Source organism: Rana temporaria, chromosome 3 (assembly GCF_905171775.1).
Source record: "Rana temporaria chromosome 3, aRanTem1.1, whole genome shotgun sequence".
In the NCBI taxonomy this organism is placed as follows: domain Eukaryota; kingdom Metazoa; phylum Chordata; class Amphibia; order Anura; family Ranidae; genus Rana; species Rana temporaria.
In genome coordinates this window covers 261942795-261969589 of record NC_053491.1, presented here as the reverse complement: position 1 = coordinate 261969589, position 26795 = coordinate 261942795, and the positions used below count along the sequence as shown (strand labels likewise).

At 40.9% G+C, this 26795-nt stretch overlaps 1 protein-coding gene across 1 annotated transcript in view; it reads left to right on the top strand.

Moving 5' to 3' along the window:
* The window catches only part of NDFIP1 (Nedd4 family interacting protein 1), a 56731-nt gene extending 33597 nt beyond the window's left edge, over window positions 1-23134 (top strand). The window contains exons 3-8 of the mRNA XM_040344610.1: window positions 353-483; window positions 8482-8569; window positions 13052-13176; window positions 14775-14841; window positions 17717-17822; window positions 19386-23134. Coding sequence (XP_040200544.1) covers window positions 353-483; window positions 8482-8569; window positions 13052-13176; window positions 14775-14841; window positions 17717-17820 — 515 coding nt within the window. The 3' untranslated portion in view covers window positions 17821-17822; window positions 19386-23134. The remainder of the gene's footprint in view (window positions 1-352; window positions 484-8481; window positions 8570-13051; window positions 13177-14774; window positions 14842-17716; window positions 17823-19385) is intronic.
* Window positions 23135-26795: the final 3661 nt, after the last annotated feature.

The window sequence follows — 26795 nt, the reverse complement described above, 5'->3', positions numbered from 1 at the left end:
GTTCCTTGCTCTTCTTCAGCTGGTGCTGAAATCGGCTGTGTCGACAACCCAGGAGAGCAGTGACATCACTCCCCCTGGTCATGTGACTGAACGAGCGGCTGCTAGGCTGGGGCAGTTTTAAAAGGGAGCAGGTCACATGCTCCTTCATACCTGGAAGAGCCTGGCAGTATCATCTACTGTGCAAAAGCAAGGAGCTACAAGCTAAGGTAAGTGGAGGGGGTGAGCTATTTTCATAGATGCTGTCCCTTTGGCCAAGCAGGACAAAATGAAAGTATCTATTTAAAGACTTTTGTGGCAGAATTAACCTGTAACAATTTATTAAAGAAGTATTGTGTTTTTTTTTTTTAAACAGCATTTTTTGACTACAAAGATGAGCCTGGTTTCCCTAAGCCACCATCTTACAATGTGGCAACAACCTTGCCTAGTTACGATGAAGCTGAAAGGTCAAAGGCAGAAGCCACAATACCTCTTGTTCCTGGACGAGTAAGTACTCTTTTTGTGTCGGTATCCAAACTCGTTTACTGCATTTTATTTTTACCAGAGAGTGCTTAAAAATTAACTCTATTGAGATATACTATGTATTCTAGCTAAATAGACACTTGGTCCTTCAAGTCTTCCTGCTGCTTGCTGCTGTGCTCTAGCCTGTGCCTGAGAAGATGATTCTTCATTGGCTTCTATGTGGACAGCACCTGTCTGACAATAATTGGCAGCAAGTGACAGTAGGACCTGAAGGAGGCAGCAAAAAAACTTCTTCAGTGAAGCAACATTAAACCCCATGTTCAGGCCACTCTAATCTATATGTAGCCTTTTTGTGGAAGTTTCTTGTAAATACAGTGCACACTGTGCAGGGACCGCCCTGTCTTTTCTCCGCTCTCCCCAATGGGGGATCGGATGAACACGGACTGTGTGTCCGTGTTCATCCGATCCGATCCGCAGACGGAAGAAAAAATTGGGTTTTATTCCGTTTGCAAAATCGGATCTTTGCGGAGGCGGGTGATTACGGGTGTCAGCGGATGTTTATCCGCTGACACCCACAATCACATAGAGACCAATGTATGTCCCGTTTTCATCCGCAACGGATGGATGAAAAAGCGGACATGCGGTTCGCACATGTGAAAGGGGCCTAAGCATAACACGATACAATGTTAAAATGCAAATATATGTAACAAGTGGTGATTGTCTGCGCTGTGGTATGGCTTGGCCGGATGAGTGAAATGAGGGAATGGTGAGTGAACGGGCTAATAGGGCCTGGGGAGTGACAGGTAGTGCAGACACAAATTAACCTTGACGGTTTTAAATGGGTACAGTCCTAACTGGGCTGTAAAATAATACAGTGGAGTTTTACAAAGAAAGGTGTATGTGAAAATCCAAGCAAAAACTTAAAACGTGAACATAAAATCTTAGGTGGGTGCAAACCAAAAGAAAAGGACCGCAGTTCAACACTGGAACTGGTGCAGCAGTGAGGAAATGGTTAAAATGGAAATTCTGCAAGGGATATTCAGTCCAGACAAATCCAAGCAAACGCATGCAGCCCACACCTCGGTGACTAGTGCAGCTTACCTTCCAGCTGACATAAAGGGTCAAACACATAGGATCAAAACGTTACCAGTTTTCTATTGGGTGGATATCTTGCTGCCAGTTCTCAATAGTTGGTCACACATAAAAAAACAAGAATAATACAAAAGTTGTAGCCTTGTCCTCCTAACACTCATACAGCTGTAGGGAAAGGGATGCGATTAGCAGGTGGCAGATTAAGTGTCCACTTACACAACTTACACAGTGTGTAGGGAAAAAATGCACATCTCCACGAGTGCCGAATTCGTCTCCTAGTACTTCTCACTGTCAACAACTTTTGGCTCTTTAGCTTGTATGAGGCCGTCCGCTCGTGTCAAGATGAAGAAGGCAGGGGACGGAGGAAGGAGAAAATGCACATAGCATAAAACTGTACAGCAACTTTAATAACTAAAAACCATAAATAAAAACTCACATGGAGCAGTGAGGTGGCGATCATGTATCCACGAGCACCGCGCTCGTCTGCCATCCGTTCGGTACTGCTCCCGGTTAATGCTTTGAGTCCCAGAGCATTAACCGGGAGCAGTACCGAACGGACGGCAGACGAGCGCGGTGCTCGTGGATACATGATCGCCACCTCACTGCTCCATGTGAGTTTTTATTTATGGTTTTTAGTTATTAAAGTTGCTGTACAGTTTTATGCTATGTGCATTTTCTCCTTCCTCCGTCCCCTGCCTTCTTCATCTTGACACGAGCGGACGGCCTCATACAAGCTAAAGAGCCAAAAGTTGTTGACAGTGAGAAGTACTAGGAGACGAATTCGGCACTCGTGGAGATGTGCATTTTTTCCCTACACACTGTGTAAGTTGTGTAAGTGGACACTTAATCTGCCACCTGCTAATCGCATCCCTTTCCCTACAGCTGTATGAGTGTTAGGAGGACAAGGCTACAACTTTTGTATTATTCTTGTTTTTTTATGTGTGACCAACTATTGAGAACTGGCAGCAAGATATCCACCCAATAGAAAACTGGTAACGTTTTGATCCTATGTGTTTGACTCTTTATGTCAGCTGGAAGGTAAGCTGCACTAGTCACCGAGGTGTGGGCTGCATGCGTTTGCTTGGATTTGTCTGGACTGAATATCCCTTGCAGAATTTCCATTTTAACCATTTCCTCACTGCTGCACCAGTTCCAGTGTTGAACTGCGGTCCTTTTCTTTTGGTTTGCACCCACCTAAGATTTTATGTTCATGTTTTAAGTTTTTGCTTCGATTTTCACATACACCTTTCTTTGTAAAACTCCACTGTATTATTTTACAGCCCAGTTAGGACTGTACCCATTTAAAACCGTCAAGGTTAATTTGTGTCTGCACTACCTGTCACTCCCCAGGCCCTATTAGCCCGTTCACTCACCATTCCCTCATTTCACTCATCCGGCCAAGCCATACCACAGCGCAGACAATCACCACTTGTTACATACACTTTTTTTGTCTATAAAGGACAGACTCCCCATTTGTTTGCTGCAGTGTTTACCATATTGCACTCATCCCTTAGCCCACCTCCCTCCTCCCCCCTCTTTTTTCTCACTTCCCTTTCCCCTTATCCTACACAGCGCAGGAGCTTTCACTAATATTTAAAATGCAAATATAGAATGTATTTTTAGGCATGAATTGTCGGGAAAAAAAAGTAACCTTCCGACCAGAGCCAGGGGTCAACACAGGGTGCATAAGCGGACTCAGGGGCTGGGGTGTGGAGCAATCCACAAATATTGGGATAAATAAAACATACACCAGACACACAAAAACCAAAAAGTATTGGGGGGGGGGGGTCGGTGAGAGGAGATGAGCCACAGAATAAAAAGAGGGAAGAGAAGCGAAGAATAGGGGTGGGGGTTTTTCTAGGCTGGGAGGTGGAAGAGGTCAATTAGAGAGGCCCAGGCTGGTCGGGTGCAAAGTTGGAAGAGTGTAAGTGCACGGGGCCCACACTTTAAGAAATGTAGCGTAGGAGTCGTAGAGGTTACTAGCCATCTTTTCATTAATCGTGAGAATCCTCAGATGCTCTGCAAAAAAAAAAAACGCTGGATTTTTTCAGGCCATAGCTATTGCGCGCTTAGCGCCAATGAATAAATAGGAGGCCAATTTCTGTTGACATGAGAAGAGGCCCGGGATCAAGCAGTGAAGCAGGGCCAATTTAGCATCCTTACGGGTAGTACGTACATGGAAGAAAGTGAACAGATGTCCATACACCCTTGACCATAATCCCACTAGCGCGGGAACTGGACAATCGGATATGAAGTTGACCACATCCCCCGAAACATCTATCGCTGTAAGAGGTGTTTGATTTGGCAATGCCGGTTGAGATGCAATACCGGCAAAGGAGTATCTTATAGGCTGCCTCCAGTGTGGCTGTATTAAAGAAGCACTTTGCAATACTAGACAAGGATTATCCAATCAGCCAAATCAAATGGGGGATAAATCTCGCTCCCACTTGAGGACATAGGATAGAGAAGCTGGGGTACCACTAGAGCTGAGGGGGCAGTATATCAAGGATATGGTACCAGGGGCTGTTTTGGTTCAAGGTTCAATGCTAGTCGCAGATTCTAGCCTTGATTTTGGTAGAATCTCAAAATCACATTAGAATAAGGGCAGATTTCTGTAGTGTCAGAAATATTTTATAACTTCATATAGAAATTTCTACAGCATAAGGGTGATATGATGCAGTGGAATATATTTTTAGATGAGGCAAAGATTTCGAGCTGAGTTGGCCTGCACCTCATCGGGGCATTAGGCTGAGTTGCTGGCACTGTTCTCTCCCTGATTCCCTAGTCTGTAGCAGTGGTGGGTGAAACACCTAAAATTTTCACTCCAAAATATAGGGGTTGTGATTGTAGCATGTGGGGATTTTGTGTGGGATTTGAAGCCAGTCAGATTGTTTTGGGGGGAAATTTTTCAGAAAACCCCATAAGCTTATCTGTTTGTTAGTAAAATGGCTGTGGTAGAGCTTTCTGTTTTCTAAAAATCCAATGTTTTTTATTCCTCAGCTTGTAATTATGTTTCTATTAGCAGATCAAATATTTGGGAGCTACCTTTTATGTATTATTTATTTTGTATGTACTTTAAACTGCTGCAAGGTACAGAATTGGTCTTCGTTTCAACAAGCGCCGACACCAACCTGCTCGCAGGCTGCTTTTGTTTTGACATCTGCCTCTGCCTCAAGCTGCATGCAGGCAGGCTGTAGAGGTGGATGCAAATGTAGCAGCTGCTGAATGCATATGGTGTGTGTTCAGGGCCATGAAGCCGCTCCTGCGCAACTGTCAAATTTTGACATGTAGCCGTGTCTCCAGCCACCTATATAGGCTGCCTGCATGCAGCTCAAGGTGCTGGCGCCTTTCTGAAAGAAGCCTATTTGCCATATGTTACATACAGTAGGCTTACCCAAGATGGCTGCCCGAGTCTGTGGTTGTGGACATTGCTTGTCAGTGCCATGACTTTCATTTCTCAAGTTGGCCAGTCTTATCCTCTACAAGGGAATACAATGGCACATTCTACTGCCGCTGGAGCCTGCATTTACCCGAAGGTAAGCAGCAGGCTTAAATCCTTCAGAAAGAACTTTGGAGGGGATTGTCAGCCTATCATAAATTGCTCAGTAGCATGAACTTGAAATTGCCCAATAAAGAGACATTGTTAGTGAAATAAAAAAATAAATAAAAATAAATTCAGCATTAAAAAAGTACAGTTACAATGCATGCCGTCAGCACCTCAGTTGCAACAAATCACTTGCAGAACTACTGTAGGACCACCACCATGGTGTTTAGCATCTGCCAGTTTCAAATGTTGTGTTGGATGCTTGCATCTCCCTATTGTAGCTTTCCCTCCCGGATATTATGTCACTAGTTTGTCCCTGCAGCTGTGAAAGGACACAAAAGTGATGCACTGTGGTTCCCTCCTACTAACCCCTAATACTGAAAATGGGTCAGTGGAAGGAACCATGGCGCCCAGCAGGGGACACACCTGTATCTGACACACCTTAAAGTGTTTTTTTGAGCTTAGAGAGCCGCTGCTATCAGAGTGCCTGTCAGGAAGGCATTTGGCTGCTTGTTTTACAGGAAGCTCTTGGTTTATTTTATCATTTTCTTTACTATGGCAGCAGGATTGCTTTAAAGTGCATGTAAACCCTCTTCTATACCCAGTGAACAGCCTCAGATGATACACAGGGATGAAACAAATCTCCCTACATAAGTTTTACATGTATATCTGCTGTCTTCAGCTTTATATATTCTTTAGAAAGTTTACATTGTGTTTGAATTTGCTCTTACTGTTCCAGCAGTGGGAGGGGAATCTGGGCATACACTGTGTGGCAGCTGATTGGACAAAAAGGCACCCCCCTCCACATAGGCAGAACAAAGATACTTGCAGAGCTGTGCTGTGAATAGATCAGCTCTCTGCAAATCGATTTATAGTTCCCTTCCTGACACAAATTTTTAGCTGCTTTTATATCCAGTGTCGGAACTTGTCAGAAGTTATGCAGATAACAGAGGAATGGAGCAGCACAAACACAGGACTAGATAAGTAAACACTACAGATATATGTGCTTGGGTAAAATTTCATGAATTAGGTTTACATCCACTTTAAGCTTAGAGCTGATCACTGTAGAACACATCTTGGGGCATGTTTTGTGTATAACTCAGAATTAGATTATTAAGTAGCAGTTTTCTGCTGACGATTCAGATCAGGCCATCTGAGAACATTGCAGTTGTAGCTTTTAAATGACTGTTCTCTTTTCTGGACGTTATCTGCTGTCATTCAGCACAGGGAGAGATTGGATACTTTTGATGATTTCTTCCCAATATCGCTGGAGGTATGGCCTTATCTAGAAACTGTTTTTTTTTTTTTTACATTAGCTTCCCTTCTGTCCCTTTCTGTGTGCTTTAAAAATGTAGCTGTAGAGAAATAGAGAAAGCTGTATTGGTTCAGAGGTATATAGACACTGCTGTTAAAGCATTTAATCAGTGTGTGTTGTTTACTGTGACATTTGTAAAAAGTTTTCTAAAAAATGGTGTTGCATATGTGTGAATTTTGAATACCAAGGTCATATTGTTCTACAGCCTCTCATATTTTTATTTTTTTTCATGCAGGTCTGTCTGGTGTGCAGAAAATCATATAGGTCAGGAATAAAAGCAATTTTGATTTATGGACTGAATGATTTTCAGTAGACTGGACAAATCGGCATTCATATATTTCGGTGAATGGAAAAAAAATGCAGCTTTTGATTCTTGTTCACACAGTGGCTTGCAAATCCCCAGCGCACTCCTTCACATATTAGAACCAATGTTTAAAGTATAGCTAGGCTCCCTTTCATACAGGCATCATCTGTTCAGCCACACTTTTTCCAAGAAAAATTCAGTTTACATCCGTCTTTCATTTTAGTTCCATTACATTTAAATCTGTTTTTTTTTTTATCCGTTTACATATATTTTTCATCCACTTTTGTTTTTTAAACAGAACAAAAATAGAGACTTGTTCCGTTTAAAAAAAAAAGAAAAAAACAACCTAAGCGAAGATGGTGGAAAAAAAACAAATGTAAACAGACGATGTCCGTTTACATTAGTTTGCCCATAGAAATGCAATGCTGCCCGTTATTTAATCCGGTAATGGACAGATGAAAAACAGACAGACAGACAGAACAGAACGCCTGCGTGAAAGGGGCATTAGGGCAATTTTTTTTTTTACGTTTTGGAAATAAAGGAGAAGGATTAGAACACCTATCTGTTCTTTTTTTATAGCTGTCTGCACCCCCATTAGGGAGTCTCACATTTATTTGATCTGTTTACCATTAGACCTCATGCACACTGGGCGTTAAAATAACCTTATTGAGTTTTTGAACTTTTTGCAATATCGTTTTTTATTTGTGTTTTTTAGCGTTTTTTTAAGAAGAAAAAATATCTTTTTATGTTTCAATGGATCAAAAACGTTAAAAGACTCTGGTGAGCGAAGTTTTTGAGCGTTTATCAGCATTAGTGTTTTTACAGCTGAAAAACGCTTCTCAGAACGCACTAGTTATTTTTATTTTTTTTTTACTGCTCAAAAAAGCCATTGCCCAAAACTGCTGATAACAGCCTATGTGTGCTTGGACACATAGGATAACACGATGGAGAGTTAAAATGATTGTAGAAAAAAACGTCTACTGCCAAAAAAAAACGAATAGCTGCTGTAAAAACGTCCGTGTGCATGAGGCCTTATAATGGGGATGGTGTAAGGAGAAAAAAAACAAAAACAATCTGAGACTGCCAAACAAGAATAGAGGGGACATTTTCCAAAGAGGGCACTAGTTCCAGTGACCCTGGTGACAACCGGGGACTTCCCCTCATTTTCTGTTTTGGCTATTTTGCCTATTTGTGGAGTTCTCCACAACCGGGACACATGCAAAAAATAAATGACAGTAGGTATAACCCTCCCTTACCCTATCCAAAAAAAAAGTTTTGCCTTTAGTTGTATTTTTAACGGAAACCGGTTAACCTGAAAGATTCCCAGAATTTTTTTTGGAAGGAAATTGCAGTTCCAAAAATGAAACCTATGTAGACATGAGAATGCGATTTGACATGTCAAATCACATGCCAAATCGCTGCAATGTGAACCAGGGCTCAGATTGTGTTTGAGGTTTAGCTGACCTATACTTTGTCTTCGCTGAGAAGGATCCTGCACAATGAAGATGTTTGCTTTCCTTAAATATATTCTTTGTGTCTTAGAAATGCAGTATTAATAATCCTTGCCATTGGTAATGCTGGCAGCTTTCCTAGACTTGGTTTTAATCAACACAAGGTTTCATCATGTACTTTGTTTTTTTTTTTACTCTTTTTTTTTTTTCTGGTTATCTGTTTGAGTTTAGCTCTAACTGTAACTTTATTATCTAGATTTTTTTTTTTTTTATCTGAAAACTGAAATGCATCCTAACTGACTATTTTCCATGACAGGATGATGACTTTGTGGCACGGGATGATTTTGAGGATGCAGATCAGCTCAGGATAGGCAACGATGGGATTTTTATGCTCACATTCTTTAGTAAGTATTTTCTTCTCGCTGACATAATGTAGTAATATATCAGAGATTCCCACGCTCAAAACAACACTACGGCCAAATGCACAGCAGGGTCATTCCACAACGCTGATTTTATTGGAGTCCAGTGACGTGAGGCTTGTGTGTAAAAATGACCCCAATCTGTGCCTCAATCTGACATTGTCAAATTCTTGCCCTTTTGTGTTTCTGTTTCTCAGCCTTCTTCAACTCCTGGTCTTGGTGTTTGAGGTTTTCTGTAGACTTCAAAACCCCATTGCACACTAGCAATTCTGTTACTGCCAACAACTTGCCATTAAAAGAATCACTAAGGCCCGGTTCACATATATGCGAATTGGATGCATTTTGAACTACATCTGATTCGCATGATGTAAAATAACCTTGGTTTCTATTGTAGCTGTCCTGTGCGTTTTCTGAGCACTGCGATGCGGTTCAGCTGTGAGATACAAGCTCATTAACTGGTATTATATTGCTTCTAAATTGCACATATCAGCTTTGAACATGATTTTGGCTATTTCTTTCTATTTCCCTCCTCCTGTGTTATAGCTGGTTGTTAAGGAGCGGGCCGACCTAGACTGGGTTCACACATGATGCAAATCTTAGGAGTAGGCAGCCGCCGGCGTCCTTAACAACCGATAACTCATCAGCTGTAAGCGGGGTTCCCCACTGACAGCTGAATGTTGTAAACAAATTAATTTCTAGCAATTAAAATTTGAGAACAAAAACAGTGTAGCCCCCCCCCCCCCCCAATCCATACAAGGCCCTTCTGGTGTGGTATGAATTGTAAGGGTTACCCCATGCCAAACAATCTTTTACTAAACGGCGTGGGGTCCCCCCCCCAAATCCACACCAGACCCTTATCTGAGCATGCAGCCCTAGAGGACAAGAAAGGGGACGATGACCAAGCGCACCCCTCTCCTACCATTCTAGGCCACATGCCCCCAAAGCACTTTGTCCATGTTGATGGGAACAAGGGCCTCTTCGCCACACCCCTGGCCGGTGGTTGTGGGGCTCTGCCGGCGGGTGGCTTATCGGATCTATAAACTCCCTTTAACCACTTCCTGCCGGGAAGTCCCCCAGTTTCAGTGGTTATACCTGAGTGATGCTTGCCCATCATTCCAGTATGTATATTTTCAGCCGGGGATTCTCTATTAATGAAGAAGTGATTTGAGTGGCTAATTAGCAACTTGATCATACCCCACCCCTGCTGACACCTCTCCCGGGCTCTACTGTATGATTGTGGTGCCTGGGAGCGGTGATGGCTGCCCTGAGCAGAGAGAGAGGAACTGATGTAGTTCCCCTCTCTCTGGAAAACGGGTGCAACGAGTTATGCCATCACTTCCAGTTCCGCCTTTGTTTACCTGGCCACCAGTGACCAGGAAAGCATCTGGTCAGAGTCTGATCGGCTGCATGGGAGGCTAGAGGAGAGATTTGGGTTAAAATAGACCCCAGATCTCGCCATAAAGAGGACCTGTCGCATCCCATGTTGTCGCAATGAATGTTGTTTATCCCTTGTGATGGTAATAAACCTAATCCCCCCCCAAAAAAAAAAACTTTTAATTTTTTTTTGTATAATCAATAATTATATATATATATATATATATATATATATATATATATATATATATATATATATATATATATATATATATATAATAAATAAAATTTAAGTGCCCCCATCCCATTGTGCTTACGCAAACGCATACGTTACTCCCGCACGCATATGTAAACGGTGATTGCACCACACGTGAGGTACTGTCGCAAACGTCAGAGTGAGAGAAATAATTCTAGCACCAGGCCTCCTGTTTAACTCTAAATTGGTAACCAAGGAAGCCCGCTGACAGCTGATGCGTCATTGGTTAAGGATGCGGCAACCAGCTATTGTTAAGGATGCCGGCAGCTGTTTGCTCCTAAAATTCACATCAGAACCGTACCTAAATCGCTGAACAGCTACTCTGAAAATGAACCTGAAAATCGCACTGCGCATCTGTGAACCTGGTCTAAGACTCATTCCAGCTTCTCCTATGACATCTCCCCCTTGCTGCCCAAACCAACGAGGTGTTGCTTTAAAGGTGGTCCATTAGGGAATGTAACATTTTGTTGTGATTCTTCTGCTTGCATGGTGTCCCCAGCAGCAGGGACACCAGTGTAACATTGCCCTAAGTATTAGACACTTGAAGATACCAGAAGATTCTGTTCATTGTTTGAACCCAGAAGTATGGCTATGCAAAAACAACTCTGGATTCAGCTAAACTTCCAATATACATATGTGTGATTATAGTGTAAATATGTGCAGATGTATTGGTGCTGCAGACTGAGCTCTATGCACATTGTCATCTAGTAGAGTCTAGCACTGTCCTACTTTTGTAGACTGCGATACCACCAAGGTAGATTTGATATATTTTTGTATGACTTGGGTCTGCTATCACCAGCAGGGGTGTACAGAAGAGCGGGGGTAGCCACAAAGCAAAGCTGATTTTTTTTTTTTTTTTATCTCTTCATTGTGTTCATCAAGCCTTTTCACACTGCAGACTCAGAGAAGTTTGGGTTTCCCAAACAAATATTTTATACTCGCCTAGGTGGAAGCCGCATCGATCCAATGCTTCATTTGTCCCCTGCCAGCTCTGTAGTGAGATCATACACCGATCATACACCACTGATCACTCAATTCTCTCCTGCGCTCTGAACAGAGAGCCGTGACTGGCTTTCTGCTCTGTCACTCGAGTGCTTAGGGGGGTGCTGGACTGTGGAGGAGGTGAAAGAGGCTGGCTCAGTGTCTCAGCGGCTCACTGAGAGACTGAGCCAGGTGCCGGTCCAAGCTTCAATGTGGATCCTGAATGTAAAGTCGAGATCGATCCAGCACCTGGAACGGCTGAGTGATGTCAGCTGACTGTGGATTGCAGAATGAACCGCACTCCTGTGATCCATAGGAGAAGTAGGGCCAATAAAGCTTGGACCCTACTTCTCCTTTAATCAAGCTGTAATGGTTATTAACCACCACCACCACCACAATAATAATAATAATAATAATAATAATAATAATAATAATAATAATAATAATAATAATAATAATAATAATAAAAAAAACATCAGTGTGCATAAGGCTTAAGAATTAGATTGATGACTATTGTTCGCTTTTAGTATAAAGACTTCAAAGTCTTCAGGTATTTAAATTGTTTTTGTATCGTGTTACTCATTGCTTCTTATCTGCTTGCAAACAGTGAAAATCTGTATGTATTGCAGTCATTAAAAAAACTCATAAAATAGTAAAAAAAATCTATTTCAGTGAGAGTTTACAAAGAAACCGTTGCTAGGCTTTTGCTTTGGACATTAAAGAGGAACTAAATTCACTGCTTATCAAGGCATGCTGGGAATGGCAAAGGTTCAGCCGAACTGTCAAGCCATTAAATGGCTGGTGTCATAAATGGTCACATGTGCAGCACCATGGCAACTGCAGATAAAACAGAGGCTAAGATGGCAGCTTCCTTGGCTGTAAAGGATAAGAGAGTTTAGTTCCGCTTAACATATTCAAGGATCTTTGATGAAACAAAGCAGTACAGCCTGAGCTAGACTGTGTCAGGTTTGTAAAGCTGGCCATACATTCAAAGTATTTTTTCGTTGAGCTTGCAGGGCAAAAACGAACTAACCGATTCCTCCATCCACACTATACAGTGTCCATTAAGGAATCTCCTGCTGCCGCTATAGTATTATCTCTGTAAAAAAAATATCCAATCAGCGGCTGCTGCTGATCAGATGCAGGCGCTGCTCAGCCAACTATTTTCCACCAGCTCATCTAATTTTTTAACAAATAATGCTGGTTGGGTGGCGACCAGCAGGGCTGCCTACTGAGCGAATTTTGTCTGGTTCCGAAGTGTATTGCCAGCTTTTATAGTGGCTGACGAACCAGGAACAGGGCCTTTTCTACAGATTACAAAGAGGTCCAAAGTGACATAATCCATAACTGTAATTAAGCCATACAACCAACAGATATTGACAGAAAAGGAAGTTGCACATATCTAAAGATAAAGTCTGGCACTGGAATACTATTCACTGGGGGTTATTTACTAAAGGCAAATTTACTTTGCACTGAAAGTACAGTCGCTCTAAATCTGAGGGGTGGATCTGAAACGAGGGGAAGCTCTGCCGATTTTATCATCCAATCATGTGCAAGCTAGAATGCTGTGTTTTTTTTTTCCTTGAATTTCCCCCTTGGATCTAGTGACTGCACTTCTAAGTGCACTTTCAGTGCAAAGTGGATTTGCCTTTAGTAAATAACCCCCACTGCGTGCAGCTATTATTATTATTATACAGGATTTATATAGCACCAACAGTTTGTGCAGCGCTTTACAATATAATGTGTTTTACTGATCAAGTTTTTTTTTTTTTTTTTTCAGTCTGCAAATGCATAAATTGTAAATGAATTCTATAAAGTATGTTTATTTAATACTTAAAACATTTTTATTTTTTCAGTGGCATTCCTTTTTAACTGGATTGGATTCTTCTTGTCATTCTGCTTGACCACATCAGCTGCTGGCAGATATGGGGCCATTTCTGGATTTGGCCTGTCCCTGATAAAGTGGATCTTAATTGTCCGAGTAAGTTTTACTGAATATACACTTCCACAGATCGCGGGTGCTATGCAGGGCTCTTGCAGACTCTGTGTGTAATCTGTGTGCTCGAACCTCATTCGAGCATTCAGTTACACACCGACAGGAACTTTCAATTAACTACCACAGAGCTCAACACTGAGAACCACAACCTCTAATGCTGTCCGTAGTTGTAGTTTCCTATTCACAGAATACTGTGAATGAGTGATGCGGCAGGGTGGGAGAGGGGGGCGGTGCGGGGGCAGCAGCACTAACATGTTACACACAAGGTGAACTTATCCTTTAAGCTGAGATATTCAACCAGGGCTGAAGTTTCTAGTGTACACTAAACTAAGGGAGGTGATGAGCTGTTCAATTTGTAGCTTCTTTGTGGTTACTGACAAAGCCAGTCTTTTCTGCATAGGAAATAAATAGCTCCCCTGCTGGCCTACAGAACACCTCCCCTTCTCTAAATTTCCATTGCATAAAAGGGGTGTTCTGTAGTCCAGTAGGGGATAGTTCAAGTAGGGCCAACACTGTTTGGTGAAGCAGTGGCAAGTTATTAGGGGTTTGCTGAATTTCTGGCAGGATCACCGGGTATTTTTCTGTATTTGCAGTGTTTTTTACAGAGACAAAATGTGCAGCAGCATACACTATGAGGTGAGAATAAGGTGCGCTAAGCAACCCGTAATCTCTCTACATATACATTACAACAAACAAAATAATCCAAAAAAATTTAGGGCATGTGTCAATGGGCTTTGGTTTGCTTCAGGAGAGTTTTGCAATCAAATGGGAATGCAAATACCTGTTTACCTTTTCTTACTGTCACTCATAAGATGGAGGAAATCATCACCACGATTTAGGCCCCATGGGGCTAAATAAATGGGGCTGTTTGCATTTAGCTGTGGGAGATCCAGCAGAGGTTCCCTGCAATTTCCTGCAGGTGAGAGGCCCCACTGAAAGTAATGTGTCCGGGGCTGATCATTAAAAGGTAATCGCTCTCTGGATGATTACATGCATGAGCTGTCGGCCTCAGTATTGCTTTCAGTGGGGCTTCCTATCCGCAGCCAATTGCAGGGAACACGAATCACAAACAACCCAATTTACTAGTGTAAACTGGGCTTTAGGGAAGGGTTTGGGGATTGGGGTTTAGGATGCTTAAAGCCTTAGCAGTAAGATGGGACTGATATGTAGATTTGTTTTGTGATCTTGAGATGGGGTAGAGTTCTTTTTTTAAACTGCCATAGGGTTGGAAGTCAAAAAAAAAGGTTTACAATTACTGCTGTCAGAAGGCAGCTCCATAGAGAGAGAGTGGATGTAGGATTATAATTTGATATTTAACAGCTCTTTTTTTTTAATGTGGTCTGGTCTGCCCTCTAATGTTAGGAATGCAGATTGCAGGATATCCTTTTTATTGTTTTAAAGCAGACCGTTTATTGTGGTGCTAAATCATAATGTCTTTTGTAATGCCACAGATCATTGTAGTAGAAGTTAGAACTTTTAATATTCTTCTTTATTGGGTTAGAAAAGTAGTCACATGTAGACTGAAATATTATTTGTTAACATTACTGCCTATTAAATGTGAGACTTTCCTGTTTTATATACAGTTTTCTACTTACTTTCCTGGATATTTTGATGGCCAGTACTGGCTCTGGTGGGTGTTTTTGGTATTGGGTAAGTACAATTTTTAAATCAGTCCACATTTCAAATATTTATACTTTTTACATTTGATTTAAGCAATGGAAGCAGAAAAAAAATGTTAAAACTCTGGACACTGTCAGTCCAAGGCAGCCGTAGTCCTTCCCCAAGACTGGCAAAGAAATGCAGCACCTAGATCAATGGTCATCAACTCTGTCCTCAGGGCCCACTAACAGGCCAGGTTTGCGAGATAACTGAAATACATCACAGTTGATCTTCTCTCCTGTCAGAACGAGGATTTGTGTGTTTACACACACCCCAATACCGTTTCTGGCTGTTGTGCCCGCAATCGTGGGTGTCCGGGGGCAATCACTCTTCAGGTCCCCCTCCCTTCAGCGCGCGCCTGCTATGACTCTTAAAGGAGCCGACATACGGGTACAGCGTTTCCCGGAAACAAACCACTTTGTCGATGCAGACTGGCTCATGCACATAATACAAGTGGTTAATAGACTTATGTTATCTGTTCCCAACTTCAGTCAAACTGTTTAATGTAGTTTTGTTTTAGCTAGGGTGGGAAGGGGTAAATGTTTAGCAGATTTTACTTTTTCCTATTGGGGAGATTTCCCCTTACTTTTTGTAAGGGCCACAGACAAAACACATATTTTTTTAAAACTCTGTTGAATTTTGAACAGTAAGTACATTCTGTATGTTACAGTATATTACAGTAATTGTAGAAAAATAAAAATAAAAAAAATACTGAGAAATGTCTGCTAGAGTTACAATAACATTGGAATTTCCTTAATACAGTATATAGAATCACACTAAGTTGCTAATATGGGGTTGTCCTATAAGAATAAACTAACTGGGAGGTCCTAAATTAAACTAATATAGGATTGTCCTATAAGAGTAGACCATCTGGAAGGTCCTAAATGAAGCTAATATAGGAGTGTCCTATAAGAGTAAACTATCTGGGAGGACCTAAACGGAGCTAATATAAGTTATTCTTATAGGACTATTTGGGGGGTCCTAAATGAAGCTAATATAGAGTTGTCCTATAAGAATACACTATCTGGGAGGACCTAAATGAAGCTAATATAGGTTTGTCCTATAAGTATAAACTATCTGGGAGGACCTCAATGAAGCTAATATAGGGTTGTCCTATATTCACCTTTCAGCTTTCAGTGCTGATGCATTTTGAATGACAATTGCGTGGTCATACAACACTGTACCCAAATTATATTTTTATAATTTTTCCCTACAAATAGAGATTTCTTTTGGTGGTATTTGATCACCTCTGCGGTCTTTATTTTTTGTGCTATAAACAAAAAAAGACAGAACATTTTGAAAAAAAACACAATATTTTTTTACTTTTTGTTATAATAATATCCCAATTTTTTTTCTCAGTTTAGGCCGATATGTATTCTACATATTATTGGTAAAAAAAATAAAATAAATCTCAATAAGCGTATATTGATTGGTTTGCGCAAAAGTTATAGCGCCTACAAACTAGGGGATAGTTTTATGAAATGTTTTTATTTTTTACTAGTAATGGTGGCGATCTGCGATTTTTGTCAGGCCTGCGATATTGCGGCGGACATATCGGACACTTTTGACACTATTTTGGGACCATTCACATTTATACAGCGAACAGTGCTATAAATATGCACTGATTACTGCATAAATGTGACTGGCAGGGAAGGGTTTAACACTAGGGGGCGAGGAAGGTGTTAAATGTATTCCCTGTGAGTGACTCTTACTGTGGGGGGAGGGGACTGACTGGGGGAGGTGACCGATGCTGTGTCCCTATGTACAAGGTACACAGCATCGGTCTTCTCCCTCCCTGACAGGACGTGGAGCTCTGTGTTTACACACAGAGCTCCACATCCCTGCTCTGTCACTGCCGATCGCGGGCACCTGGCGGACTTTGCGGCTGCCAGGCATGCGCAATCGCATCACGTGACACACCGGGCACAGTTTTTCCCCGCTGCGCGCCCTCGGCGGCGCGTGGGGGAAATGTAAACAGCAGGACGTCCACCCGGCAGGTGAGAGCCGCGCTGTGGACGTCTTTCATCTATAGCGCGGCTCTCAAGTGGTTCAACTTGTCATCAACCAGCTTTCAGAAAGTGCAAAATAGTGCTGAGGCTTTATATAAGCCTGCTAGTAGCCTGTTCCAAGTGACAACCAACACTAATCTGTGATATGTGATTAACAACCTGAACTGGAGCTGAAGGGTGCTTTACTGACTTCAGTAAAGTACAAAAAGCTTGACAGAGGTAATGAAAGTACTGAAGCTACTTTGTTGGCATGAAATCCAAACAGCTAGTATTTTTAGAAGCAAAACATTTGACAGCTGACATTACTCGAAAGACCAGTCTTATAAGAGTTTTGCTACCCTTACAAGAGCATGTCTGACCTTACTGAAATGCTCTAATGGCGCGTACACACGATCGAGTATCCAATGGTCTAAAATCCGGTGGATTTTTTCATCGGAATTCTGTTCAAGTTGTCTTGCATACACACTGTCAGACTAAATTCCAATCGTCCAAAACGCGGTGACGTAAAACACTACGACGAGCCGAGAAAAATGAAGTTCAATGCTTCCGAGCATGCGTCGACTTGATTCTGAGCATGCATGGATTTTTCTCAGACTGAATTCCACACAGACAATCGGAATTTCCTATTGGATTTTTTTCCATCGGAAGAATTTAAAACATGTTCTATTTTTTTACTCAGATAGAGAAAAGTCCGATGGGGCCCACACACGATCGGTATTTCCTACGAAAGAAGTCCATCAGACTTTTTTAATTGGAAAATCTGATCATGTGTACGCGGCATTAGTGTTGGGTATGTTCTGTTTGTAGCAATTAGAACAGTTGTGTGCGAGTTCTTATATATTATTTCACTTTTCTAGGATTCCTTCTGTTTCTCAGAGGCTTCATTAATTACGCAAAGGTTCGAAAGATGCCAGACAACTTTTCCTCTCTCCCAAGAACCAGGGTTCTTTTTATTTATTAAAGGTAAGATATTGATTTATCATCAAATGTTATACTTGGGACTTTTAGTACAGTGTTGTGTACATCAGTAGTTGGTGGAACTTTATCCGTGAGGAGGACTGTACATTTTATTTTCACTACAGTAAACTTGGTTACAGTTTATTATATCTACATTACATAGAAATGTATACAGGTTTCTATAATGATGAAATATTGCCTGGTTCGGGCAACAATCTTATGTCTGTGGGAGGACCCTGACCTCAGCAGCTGGATGATGTCAGAAGTAACAGTTGATTGAGCAGTGTATAAAATCAGACTTAATTGCTATTATCCCGTCTAGAGACGAGCATCACTTGTAGAATCTGCCAGCAATACTCGTCTTGTTGCCAGTGCCTTCTCTGTTCATTGTAGCTCTAATGTTCATCAAAGCCATACAGTATGTTTGTGTTCATTCACCCATCATGTGTCTAGATTTGTATCTAGGACAGGTAAGTGTCCATTTATTAAAAGTCAGCAGCTGCAGTATTTGTAGCTGCTGTCTTTTAATATTTTTATTGATCTACTTTAAGCCCAATAGGTACATGTGGTGGTGGACTGCCAGTGTTATGCTTATTGGTCAGCACAAGTGCTGCAGGGGTCATTGGTAGGCTTATGAAAGCACCCAAGTATAAGGCCTTATAGGTAATATTATTAAGGCCACGAGATGGACATTAGTCATGCATTTGTTGAATCCTGTCGCGTCTAAAGAAATAAAAATGCAGCTTTCTGTAAAGAGAAGGGGTATTACACCTACCTTTCTATTAGGGCCTACCTCCCCTGTGTTTCAGTGCTGCAGCCTCCATTGGTTTCTTACGCATTTAACACTTCTGGGTGTGTCCCTCACACGTGCTGCAATTCCTTCTTTTGACCCCTAAGCCAGCGTTGTGTTCTGGAGTAATGCAGGGTTTAGGGAATGGAAGCACCCCAGGGGAAAAGAAGCAACTGACACTACTGGAAGAGTCAAATGATGACACTGATGGAGGCTACTGCACTGGACTTGAGGCAAGGTAGGAGTCAAATGCTGCCAGAGGTGTGAGGAAAATACTTCTTCCCCTTACAGGTATCTGTCATTTTCACTTCTTTAAACTCCTGACAGGGTTTCTTTAAACATTATACACCCAATCTAACATTTATTAACCTAATACTAACAGATAAACACTATCTTGCCCACTTTAAGTTTTGACCCAACCCTAATTAACCCTTGTTCTTTAGCCTAAACATAAATTAGTCCATAACCTACTTCTTAATACTAATTCTAAATTGACATCTAAAAGCTTGCACTTACCTAATTGGCACCAGAAACACAACATTTGCACATTTAGATCTACCTACAATTAAAATTAACAAACTTTGTCATGCTTGGTCATGGCTAGACAACTAAGAAGAGTTTTGCACAACTGTCAAAGGCTGTTGACTTGCACTTGTGTCTTGCAATTAAATGTGACTTTTCTTATGTCAGTGACAGGAACAGTGTACAGTATATGGGGTATTTAGACATTCAGTATGTTGGCACTTTAATTGTCTTTTATTTATCTGCCTTTTTTTCAGTTGTTTGGTCCCTGCCTTCCTGCCTCTGCAAAACTCCAGAACATATGGACAGACTGCATGGACACCTGCAGGAAGAGACTCAAAATTTCAAACACCGAAGGGAAAATAAAAATACCTGCTTCATTTAGAAATTAAACAAGTCATAAAGAAGCAGACAAAAAAAAAAGTTGAAGAAGAAAATAAGCATTTCTTTGTTTTTAGGTGTAAAATTTGAATAGTACTTGCATAAATATGTTTTATTATTATTCTGGAATCATTAGTGGCTACTGTTTAAATCAAAGCTATCGCAATCAAGTTTGTGAAGTACTAATAAAGCCTTATATATTGTTAGTAAAACAAAACCAAGAACATTGAACTGCACTCTTTATGCCAGAAGAGGGCACTGTAATTTCATTCTGTTATCCCGGTCTCTTCATTTGACTGCCGCACATATGTTTTTGTGTATCGTATTGTGTTCAGCTTTGGGAATGAGTTTGTCGAAGCTTCATACGTTGATTTTTTTTTTTTGCTGTTTCTGTTACCTATCTGTATATTATAATTGGTCGTCTCTCATAAGAGCGATTTAATCTGAAATTTCTGAGTATATGAATTATGACACAGTTACTGGGAAACATTAACAGTAAAAGGAATGTAATAAATGCATTTATATTTACTTAGAATAAGGCAGTAACTCGTAAAAGTATATTTATTAAAACCCCTATAATGTTTTTGCCATCTGTTTCACATTTGGGAAATGTCACTTCATTTCCTGTACACACAATAGAAAGCGACAAAAAATCTATCCAACGTAAAGGGGAGAAACCCACTTAGTTTCCCCGTTTTTTAGAAGTTTTGTCTCCTATTGATGTTCTGGCGACAGAATTTTGGATTTTGGATTTTTACTCACTTTCACTCCTTATGACAATGGTCTCCAAGACAATTAGAGAGGGTGGATCTCCTTAATGGGGACATGGACAGCAATAAAAACCTTACGGGGATTCTAACCTCTTATCACTAAATTCAAAACTAAAAAAACTCTGTTCTAGAATTTCACTGCTGAAAAATAACCCACGTATGTTATTTGTATCGGACTGCACCCATGCCTACATTCACTAAATGCTGCAATTACGGGACAAGATAAATATTCCTGTCCAATTAACTGGAAGATAACATTGGTGATTGTAATGTGACACTGGATCTGCTATATAGAATTATTAGGGGAGAATACTCTAGTGCAGGGGTCTCTAAACTTTCTAAACAAAGGGCCAGTTTATTGTTTAAACTCTGGGGGGGGGGCAGACTGTGTCCAGCAGGAGTAAACCATGTCTCCTCTGTTAGGAGGAGAAATAGTGTCCCATCGTTGGTGTTTAGTGGAAGGAAGTGTCCCATCGCCGGTGTCCGTGCTTCATCATTGGTGTCAGTGGGGGGAATCATGTCCTATCACTAGTGTTAGTGGGAGGAATAGTGCCCCGTCATTGGTGTCAGTGAGAAGAATAGTGTTTAGTTGTTGGTTTCAGTGGTACGAACTATACCCCACTGTTGCTGACAGAAGAGAAAACAATGCCCAAAGGGCCGCAGTTTGGAGACCACTGCTCTAGTGTAACAAACCCCATGCATTGCTCCTTGAACCACATCATTAAACGTTGTCCTGTTGATAATTGATGTTTTTTGTTTTCTTGTAAACATGCTACATCAGTTACATAGGAAAAATAAATGGCAGTTATACATAGCATGATATAATATTTTCCCTTGATATGAAGAGACACCAGCTGGGAAACGATTTGATTGTTTGTGATACACCTCCACTTATTTTCACTCCATTTTTAATGGTAGACTCCATCTTCAGCTTTTAGGATTGGGAAATCAGTAGATTCCCACTATAGTGGCCAAATGAAGGCTTTATTACTGTCCTGTTTTTCATAGGACTTACTAAGGAGTATTACAGTTTATAGAATGATGTTGCACCTCTAATCCCAGCTAGATGCATATTGGTTGCACCATGATGGTATAGACCAGTGTTTTTCAACTGCAGTCCTCAAGGTGCCCCAAAAGGGCATATTTTCAGGATTTCCCTCAGATGAAACGGTTGTGGTAATTTCTAAAGTCAGAGGGACTTTTTCCATAGGAAATTCCGACCCTGTGTATGCCCCATCTGACTTTTTTTACGAGGAATTTCATCAGAGTTTAGATAGAGAACATGTTCTCTTTTACTCCGATGGAATTCCGTCGGAATTACGAAGTTAGTTTGGCCGGGCCAAAGCCTGACCGCGTGGCAGTGAAACGGATCAAATCACCTGTGAGAAATAATGGAAAGCCTGAATAAAAAGGCCTGTTGGGGTGCTTTGAGGACGAGTTGAGAAACGCTGGTATAGACAGACATCGTTTATTATATGCCAATAAGAGGGTTGTTATTGATGTAAAATATTTAAGAATCTACCCAACACAAATTTTACAACTTTCACTAAAAGTCCAAGTTCACCAAATCACAGTTGCAGTAGACGTGTGCATGGGACAATATCCCAACAGGGGTCCTGGACATAAATTAAGTCCTGATTTGGGTAGAGTCACTGTATAGTTTATTGGGCAGCAGTAATCCTATTACTTTGATTAATATTTAAGCATGCAATAATATGATTCCTTTCCATGCAGGGTAGGTATTTAGTAGTCAATGTATTTCCTTTCTCAGCTGCAGAGTAGTAAAAAAAAAAAAAATCGAACCCTGAAGTGCCAGTCAAATTGGTTTCTGTGATATTTCACTTTTAATCTTTTCGTACTTGAAAATGCGGTATAATCATTGGAAATGATTCCAGGGCATGGTCTTCATAAATTGATAATGGCGAAACACACATAAATAAAACTTGCTTGATAAACTTTAGTTAGCATGCTGCCGGATTATGGCTTAGGTGTATTCTGTTCTGTGGATTTATAGACCTAAAAGAGATATATTCAGTTAAAAAATAAATAAATACAGATTTACACCTGACCCCTCTGTGTAACAACCCAGAAGGGTCCCTGCACACAACATACATCAGGAGTCTTACTCTAAGTAGAGTCTGTCACTGTTAAGTCGCGTCTGAATATTCAAATGCAGTGAGATAACAAAAGCATAGCCAAATGGTCACATCAAAATATTCAATCTCACCATGGCAGGTGACAGTGGAGTAAAGCTAATATATGGGCCTACTGTTGTGAGAGCTAGTAGTAGGGGACAATATACCTGTAACCAGGAATTCCCTTTTTAGGGAGGTTTTTATTTATTTATATTTTGTTTAACAGAGGTTCCTTTACCTTCATATATCAGCTTTGTAGCCTTTTCCACCATCTAAGAGATAAGAATTAGTGACATTTTGTGTATGTCTCCTCTGATCAACACATGTGTCTATCCAGGGTGCACAGTATTGCACAGGAATGATTGTCAGGTACTGTGTAACACCTCTTTTCACTGCACATTCTGCTGTCCCTGGACTTAACTATTTCAACCTGCACATTGGAACTTTATCTGGTCTGTTAACCTGGAAAAAATTTAAGTGTTTTTTTTTCTCCCTCTTTTTATTTACTGTAAACATGGGGTGGCTTGTCTGCTGTGGTTTGGGTGGGTCCATAAAATATGTGTACTTTTCTTGTGCTTTTCAACTGTGTAAGCAGGATCTTTGCATTTTGTGTAGACTGATATGCACCTTTTACTTGCCGACTGGCAATTCACTTTACAGTTTTACTATGTTAAAAATGTAAATATAGCAGAACATTAATAAATGTCACTTATGTAGCAATCCGGAGAGTACACTTTTTACTGCATGTTTAGGATGTGTGACCATGGAGATATTCTGCCACCTAGTGATTGTTTTGTGAACTACAATCATATGTCCCTCTATTATTATTCTACGGGATTTATATAGCGCTAAAAGTTTGCGCAGTGCTTTACAAAATTAAAGCAGACAATACAGTTACAATAAAATTTGGTACAAGAGGAATCGGAGAACCCTGTTTATTTGAGCTTACAGTCTAAGATTAGCCTTTAATATGGATGATTGTAAATTGCTGACGGAGTTACAGTGCCTTGAAAAAGTATTCATATACCCTTGAAATGTTCCACGTTTTGTCATGTTACAACCAGAAACGTAAATGTATTTTATTGGGATTTTATGTGATATACCAACCCAAAGTGGAAGGAAAATGATAAATGGTTTTCTAAATTTCTTACAAATATGTATTCAGCCCCCCCGAGTCAATACTTTCTAGAACCACCTTTTGCTGTAATTACAGCTGCAAGTCTTTTTGGGGATGTGTCTACCAGCTTTGCACATCTAGAGAGTGACATTTTTGCCCACTCTTCTTTGCAAAATAGCTCAAGCTCTGTCAGATTGGATGGAGAGCATCTGTGAACAGCAATTTTCAAGTCTTGCCACAGATTCTCAATTGGATTTAGGTCTGGACTTCGACTGGGCCATTCTAACACATGAATATGCTTTGATCAAAACCATTCCATTGTAGCAGTGGCTGTATATTTTTGGTCGTTGTCCTGCTGGTAGGTGAACCTCTGCTGTAGTCTCAAATCTTTTGCAGATTCTAACAGGTTTTCTACTAAGATTGCCCTGTATTTGGCTCCATCCATCTTCCCATCAACTCTGATCAGTTGTTGAAGAAAACCATCCCCACAACATGATGCTGCCAGCACCATGTTTCACGGTGGGAATGGTGTGTTCAGGGTGATGTGCAGTGTTTGTTTTCTGCCACATATAGCGTTTTGCCTTTAGGCCAAAAAGTTAAATTTTGGTCTCATCTGACCAGAGCACCTTTTTCCACATGTTTGCTGTGTCCCCCACATGGCTTCTCACAAACTGCAAACCGGAATTCCTTCCATAATGGCCAAATTTGTGGAGTGCTAATGCGCGTACACACGATCGGAAATTTCTGACAAAAGTCAGATGTGAGCTTTTGGTCGGAAATTCCAACCTTGTGTAGGCTCCAACGGAATATTTCTGTCTGTATTTCCGCCAAGAAAAATTTGAGAGCTAGTTCTCAAATTATCAGACGGGAAAAGTTATTGTCGGAAATTCCGATCATCTGTATGCAATTCCGACGGAGAAAAATCCTTTGCATGCTCGGAATCATTGAACTTAATTTTTCTCAGCTCATCGTAGTGTTGTACGTCACTGCGTTCTTGACGGTAGGAATTTGGTGTGACTGTGTGTATGCAACACAAGTTTAAGCCAAAATTCAGTCAAAAAAAAATCCACGTTTTTGTCTGAATTTCCGATCGTGTGTACATGGCATAATAATTGTCCTGTGGACAGATTCTCCCACCTGAGCTGTGGATCTCTTCAGCTTCTCCAGAGTTACCATGGGCTGCTTCTCTGATGCCCTCCTTGCCCGACCTTTTCTTTAGTTGGACAGCCATGTCTTGGCAGGTTTGCAGTTGTGTCATACTCTTTTTTTTTTTTTTTCCATTTTTGGATGATGGCCTGAACAGTGCTCCATGAGATGTTCAAAGCTTGGGATATTTTTTTTATAACCCAACCTATCCTTGCTTTAAATGTCTCCACAACAGTTATCCCTGATCTGTCTGGTGTGTTCCTTGGCCTTCATGATGCTGATTGTTCACTACAGTTCTCTAACTAACAAACCTCTGAGGACTTCACAGAAGAGCTGTAGTTATACTGAGATTAAATTACACACAGGCAGAATCTATTTACGAATTGGATGACTTCTGAAGGCAGTTGGTTCTACTAGATTTTAGTTGGAGGTATCAGAGTAAAGGGGGCTAAATACAAATGCACGCCACACTTTTTCTGATATTTATTTGTAAAAAAAAATGAAAACCATTTTATTATTTTCCTTCCAATTCACAATTATGTGCCACTTTGTGTTGGTCTATCAAATAAAATACATTTACGTTTTTGGATGTAACACGATAAAATGTGGAAAATTTCAAAGGGTATGAATACAGTACTTTTTCAAGGCACTGTACATCTTTTATTCAAAGGAAAAACTTTTTCTTTCAGGAAAAAAGGGCAGGGTGCTTCATAAATGATGCCATGTGAACCCAGATTCCTGGTTTTAAATTTCAGAATGGTTGTCATTGAAGGTGCTGTCATGGCTTCTACTTTAGTTGCAGACTAGTTCTTGGGTCTTTTGTTTAGCAAATAATAAATACCACCAAAAAAAGCTCTATTTGTGGGAAGAAAATTATAAAAATTTTGTTTGGGTACAGTGTAGCATGACTGTGCAATTGTCATTCAAAGTGTAACAGCGCTGAAAGCTGAAAATTGTCCTGGGCAGGAAGGGGCGAAAGTGCCTGGTATTGAAGTGGTTAAACCACGTTCACTATATCTAGTTACCTAGTTTACCAATTCAAGTGGTATGCCCAGCAGGAGAGTGAAGGTCTGGATGGGGCTTGGTACCTCATTCAGTGGGAGCAGTTCCTTCATCGTTTTTTATTTTTGTATTTGGTGTATTTTTTTTCTTTTGTTTTCTTCGGCCATTGGCCTGGGAAAGCTAGTGCTCCATGTGCATGCCATTTTGCCCACATACTGTATACGCATAGATTGCTTTCCCACAGCAGGCCCTGGGTGTTCTGAGCTCTCGCTGGAGCCCCTTCCTGTCCTGCTTGTGAGTACCCCTAATAGGATATTCCTCAATACACATGGCGAATCATAGGTGCAAGGAAAATAAAACAAAAGAATGCCCTTTGGCCTTCAGACTGCTCCCAATGAGTTTTAACAGGTGATGGATCAATATATTTAGATATTTATGCCCATGTCTGGAATACATCTGTGTATCTGGAAGACATTGTAATTTTCAGTAAGGACTGGGAATCTCATTTGCCCAAAGTCCAAGTAGCGTTAGACACTTTGAAGAAAGGAGGGGGTTTTATTGTGAACCACAGAAAATGTGCTGTAGGCATAGAGGAAGCAAAGTACCTTGCGTACAGTGTGGAAAGAGGGTTGTTAAAGCCCCAAGTCAACAAGCAAGCGACTATATATATGCTGGCCCCACCCCCTTAGCAAAAAGCAGATTTGCACATTCCCAGGCATAGTGGGTTACTACAGACAGTTTGTGCCCAATTTTGCTATCGTGGTGGCTCCATGGACCAACATGACTAAGGGTCGGAAGTCAGTCATGGTTGAGTGGAACGTGGATGCTAAAAAGGCCTTCCTGTAGCTCAAGTCATCACTGTGCCAACATTCTATGTTGGTTGTATCTTTTTTTGTAAATATACTTTTTTTTCCAGGTGGAGGCATCTAGTGATTTTCTAGGATTTGTTTTGTTGCAGGTCATCCATGGAGAGGAGCCCCCCAATGTTTTTATCAGCCTTGAATTCACTGTAGCCGAGAAAAATTATGTAATAGTAGAAAAGGAGCGTCTGCCTATTAAATAGGCCTTCGAGTCACTTCAATATTACTTCTTAGGAAGTTCAGTTACCTCTGACCA